The sequence below is a fragment of the Sinocyclocheilus grahami genome, unplaced genomic scaffold (genome assembly GCF_001515645.1).
Source record: "Sinocyclocheilus grahami isolate Dianchi unplaced genomic scaffold, SAMN03320097.WGS_v1.1 scaffold586.1, whole genome shotgun sequence".
Taxonomy (NCBI): domain Eukaryota; kingdom Metazoa; phylum Chordata; class Actinopteri; order Cypriniformes; family Cyprinidae; genus Sinocyclocheilus; species Sinocyclocheilus grahami.
The window spans coordinates 650,032-655,879 of NW_015505765.1; the positions used below are offsets into that span (position 1 = coordinate 650,032).

Consider the following 5,848-nt stretch of genomic DNA (forward strand, 5'->3'; position numbering starts at 1 on the left):
TATATATATATATATATATATATATATATATATATATATATATATATATAACAAATAAATATATACACATATACACTTAAATAATAAATTAAGACAATGAAAGAAAAACTGTGCAACAAGCCTAGTACGCGGAGTTTCGGTTTATTTTTTTGCTGCGCGAAAGGAAACAGATGGCAGAAAAAAGGTAAAGGCAAACCTTTTACAATTCCGATTATCTTTAGGACTAAAAGGAGTAGTTTCTTCCACTGTTAGAAGGAAAAAATTCAAGTGATTGCGCCGGCGCCGCATGCGCGCACACAGTTAAGCATTGCCACCTTGACAATGCAGCCTGTTCATTATCATAATAAAATACAGTCAGTCAAACATGTGGAAAAAAAACTATGTAGTAAAAAATGTTTTTAGTAAAATCTGTGCCGTTAAGTGTTATCACAGTACTGCCGTGATGTTATGCAAAACATTTTGTTTTACGTGGATATTGGAACGCGAGTGAACTACATAATAAATAATAATTTGCCATTCAAATACATCGCGAATATGGAAACATTTGATTTTGTGTCGAATGAGAGACCCAACGTTGGTTTCAGTTTCGTTTTAGCCTAAATGAATTCGTGTTGGCTTGTCTTTTATATTGCTATAGCTTCTTATATTTTTAATTCTTGTTCTTTTCTAAATAGGCTACTGTTAATTGAAAGGATTTGTTAACAGTGTTTATTATAATGTTTGTAAACATTTCGTGTCGGCATCATGCCTAGGCTATTTCGGAATGAAATAATAAAATGCGATTTATGCAATTTATGTTTTTCCCCCCTAAAAACACCTTTTTTTAAATACGCGTAATGTATTTTAACCATGCAGCAAACCTTTTACAATATTTTGATAAATTACTGAAAAGATAAATAATTAAATGACTTTTTAAACCGTTTAACTGATTGTATTAATCGGTCAAAATTATTTTTAGTTAACCGGTTAAAATTAACATCCCTATTTCTAATCAATATGTAATCAACTCTGACCTTCATCTTATGTGATTTCCACTAAGCTCATCAATCAAAGTATCTTGCAAACTAGCATAATGTTTCAGTCTATTCTTTGGAAGAGGTATATATTTTACCTGGGTGTCCGTGCAGAGGTGAATGGGGGCGAGGCAGAGTGGGAGAGGTGCTGGATGTCACTATCAAGCTCTTCCTGTTGCTGGTCCGACAGCTGTAGAAAAGAACCAAAAAACAAAATTCAGAATGCAGAATGCATTTATGCATAATATTGACATCTACAATAGATGTATTGCACTATGGTGCCAAAGCTGTTATTGAAGATGATGATCTTTAGAACCAAATATAAAAACAGTTCAGAGTCAAGACATTGTAATATACTGAATCTGAGAGTATGCCCATTCAGAAAGATTACAGACAGCAAATTAGAAAGTGCTTCACCTCTCAATGGCAATGGAGTCATATGGTCACTGTCTAATTCAGGTCACACAAACCTGTCTCATTTTATGAGGCTGAAAGTGCACAGTAATATCTGCTCTCTTTTCTTCTGGCGTAAATGCTAAAAGCCTCCAGCTCAAGCTGACAGGGAGAAAAATGGCCACCTACAGCTCAGAACTCAGCTCAAATGAACCTTGAGACCTCCAGCTAGGACAATACAGCCTCACGCTTCATTGTAGAGAGGAGAGATGACCGGCTGAGCTTTCAGAACTGCAAGACGGAGAGCAGTGTAGTGAAAAGTAAGGGATGAGTGGTCCTTTATTGAATGTGAGCAAAATATTGACATACACACACACACAGCTGAGTGATCAGAAAGGCAAGCTGTGGCCTTTTCAAGACATCACGCCACTGCTGAATCTGCAGTCTAAGCCATGACAAGAAATTACATTTCGCCAGAGATTTGAGTTTGCATATGAATTGACATAAAAAGCCTGTGCTCCCTGAAATAATGCTAAGACAAGACATCAAAAGACAATACAATGTCTTTATTAGGCAATATTTACAATAACTACACTCAAAAACAAACATGACCTCAACATAAAATATTCTCACAAAAATGTATTTGAATCAACAGACTCTGAAGAGTCAAATAGTTACTGAATGCCAAATTATGTCATGTCCAACGTGAAACAAAGCAAGAACTGTTTTGTGTAGTTAGGGTTGTGAAACTTAAATCAATATCATTACTAACTGTTTATATAAAAATGTGCGTTCAAACAAACACGAACAATAATAATTTTAATTAAAAATATAAAATATAAAAATAAACAAAACTAATGAAAAGAAACTAAATGAAATCTTTAAAAAATTACAGCACGTTACCAAAACAGTATATAGCATCGTATATAGTATAGTATATATATATTTTCATACATTTTTGGAGCTCCAAAAAATTCTTTATATATGTGTGTGTGTATATATTTTTTTTCCCCAAGCAAGCAGAGCAAGTGAGGGCACAGCTCTTACCACCTGGCCTTTGTTAAATGTGCTATAAGTCTTTAAAAATAAATGTACTAATATTAAAAGACAATACATTTTCAAGTATGGCATAAGTGTCCAAAAACGTTTTTTGATAATGGGTATGTGTGCATAAAAACTGAAATCTGCATCCCCAGCTGAAGGAAATTGGCCATGGCTGTGAGCATTTCACACATTTTACAGTATGTCACCACTCTTCTGTGCCTTTGCCGACCATGACAATGACATTAAAAGTGTATGGTAATTTTCTGGATAATTGCATGGATGCTTCTTGGTCCAAACAGTGTCGCAGAAAGAGTAACTATCACAGCAGAGACCTGCGCCACTTGCACAGTGGCAGCCATCACTCAGTGTGTAATGGAGGTTCAGAAGTGAGTAGAGTCACAGCGGGAGACATGGAGAAAAAGCGAGGAAAGCAAGGGGTGGGAGGAAGAAGAAAAGTGAGAAACCAGGAGAAAGTCGATGACTCACGAGCTAACGCTGGCACATTAATGCTTAAAGAAAGGCCTTTCTTCTAAAGTGGCTGATAAGAAAATATTTATTTTCGGTGCTGGCTTAAAGATGAGATGTTTTTGGAGAAGAATGTTTGGTTTACGAGACATCAGAAAAGCAATGTGATGGTAGTCTGCCATGTGCACGCTGACCGCAAAATGCTTAAAAACGGTAACGATCAAGAAATCTCACATCTCCTACTCACAGGAGAAGCTATACTGCATCCATTTATTCGACAAAAAAAATCTAACAGCAGTGTGCTCTCATTCAGTCTGTTAGTGTCAAACCAATGCCAAGCAACCTGCAATATTAATGAATCTTCAATGGATTTATACAGATATTAACAATGAAGACCTGTACCATTTAATGCCCTAATAAAACAGAGCTTCTATAAAGAAGTCTTATATAAAATAACGCTTACAATGATAGCGATCTGCTGTGACCTCAAGTCATATATTTTCAATGAGAACTGGTGATTTCCAGAGACATGAGTGACAGCACCCACTGGCGACAGGATGAGAGTCTCAGGCAGAGAAAAAAATGTATCTCTACGCAAATGTATGTATGTTTGTGATTTTTTTATATATATATATAAGTAAAAGGTGAATTTTGATCTCAGCAGAAGCACTTAATAAATCCCAAGGATGATCTAAAAAAAAAAAGAAAAAAATTATTTTTACAGTAAAATATCGAAACCAGCTTCAGGAAAAGATATTTGAGAAGAAAAAGTTTGGTAAGCTAGCACTTAAGCAAGTGTGCAGGAATAATAATATATCTTGAAATATTTTTAACCATAACATTTCTCTTTTTTGTTAGGTTTATTATGCATTTATTTTAGTGCTGTCAAACGAGTAATCGCATCCAAAATAAAAGTTTTTGTTCACATTATATATGTATGTGTGCTGTGTATATTTATTATGTATATATAAATACACACACATACAGTTTATATTTTGAAAATGTTTTCATGTATTTACATGTCTATATTTATATTCATAGAATTTATATTATAAATAAATATATTTAATATAGAAAAATAACACATTTACACACATATACATGCATGTGTATGTATTTATATATACATAATAACAAAAACATATTTTGGACAAGTCATGCTCAGAGTCCAGAGCCTCCATCATAACATTATAACAGGCACCTTAGAGACCAGCACTATCGAGGGACCTAACGCAGCAGAGTGCGGCGTGGGACAACACTTGATGGGCGAGTGCGGGCGGGTAGAGACTCGTGTGTGGGATGCGGGAGAATAAGGGTGTATCACACTAGGCAATCTTAGTTTGTTTAGCCGTCCCTGGCTCGGTTCGAAGAGGTGGGCCAGAGTGCGGTTCAGTTGTGTATAGATCAGTGCGTGTGAGCGCTAAGTAATGATACGTGCTGCATGATTGCGTGAACATTTCTGAGCAGCAAGAGTGATAGGTTTGTAAAGCAATATATTGTGAGAGCACCATGTGTTACTGCGTCCCAAACGACTCAAAATAATAAACCACAAAGTTAACAAAACGATGCACTCCACTGTGCTGAGCAAGAGGCTTCTCTGCTGTCTTCACATGCTATCGGAAACTTCCTATCGGAAAAGTCGTGATTACGAGCATGTTGCATTCTTTTCTGTTAAAAATAACAGTGGACAGTGGTTTGTGAATGTTGATGCTTAGCCTAAATAATTTTAATGGAAGCATTCATGTGAGCGCTGCTGCAGTCTTAGGCCCACCCCAAAACGTGCTATCGGAAACTTCCTATTTCCCACTTATGAAGTCATGATTACGAGCGTGTTGCATTCTTTTCTGTTAAAAATAACAGTGGACAGTGGTTTGTGAATGTTGATGCTTAGCCTAAATAATTTTAATGGAAGCATTCATGTGAGCGCTGCTGCAGTCTTAGGCCCACCCCAAATGCTCTCATTGTTTGAGACGTGTGATGACACTCATCCCAAGCCAGTACTGATCAACATCCCACCCTCCTGTGACCCATGGTTTGTCTGTATGTGAATTCAGAGCCAATGAGCAACTGACTTTCATAATAATAAAAAACTGCGTTAATGCGCGATAAAATAGTTGTCGGCGTTAATCAATTAATGCGATAACACGCACACACACACAGACACACTCATATATATATATTAGGGCTGGGCAAGTTAACGTGTTATCGCATTAATTGATTAACGCCGACAACTATTTTATCGCGCATTAACGCAGTTTTTTATTATTATGAAAGTCAGTTGCTCATTGGCTCTGAATTCACATACAGACAAACCATGGGTCCATGGAGGATCTTCCATGGAGGATCTTCTTGTAACTTTCTACAGTTACATTTTACCGTAAAGATACTTTTAATAAAGATATTTACTCAAGCATTTATTATACACAAACAGCCACAACCTGTCAGTGCTGTCATGAAAACTTAACACAGCTGAACACAAGCTGACAATGGCCAAGAAGCTGTTATCCAGAAAATTTCACATTGTTTAGGTGAGTGTGTGGGTAGATATTGACATGAATTAGCAATAATGAACAAAATGAAAGTGCATTTGGGAATAAATTGAGCTTGGATATGAAACTCCGGGAGGTATGCTGCTGAAAAGAGCTGCACGCTCTCATGAAAACATCATTCCATCATCAGAAAATAAAAAGCGGGAAAACATGGCACACACACACACACACACACACACACACACACACACACACACCAAACACTTTGTGCTTGTACTCTGTGAAGAATGTTTGCGTGAGAGATCAAATGCTTGTCTTAGTGGAAATATTTATGTAAACACAGTCAGTTTTTTTCTGAAGTGGCTGTAAATAGACAGGACAAAAAAAGGCTCTCAGTTGAGAGATCAAAACCCTGAAATAACACTGAGCAGAAAAAAACAAAGA

General features: G+C 36.4%; 1 protein-coding gene across 1 annotated transcript in view; it reads right to left on the bottom strand.

The window, feature by feature from the left end:
- Nucleotides 1-5,848, bottom strand: part of LOC107556986 (microtubule-associated serine/threonine-protein kinase 2-like) — a 38,518-nt gene that overhangs the window by 29,251 nt on the left and 3,419 nt on the right. The window contains exon 2 of the mRNA XM_016240265.1: nt 1,112-1,203. Coding sequence (XP_016095751.1) covers nt 1,112-1,203 — 92 coding nt within the window. The remainder of the gene's footprint in view (nt 1-1,111; nt 1,204-5,848) is intronic.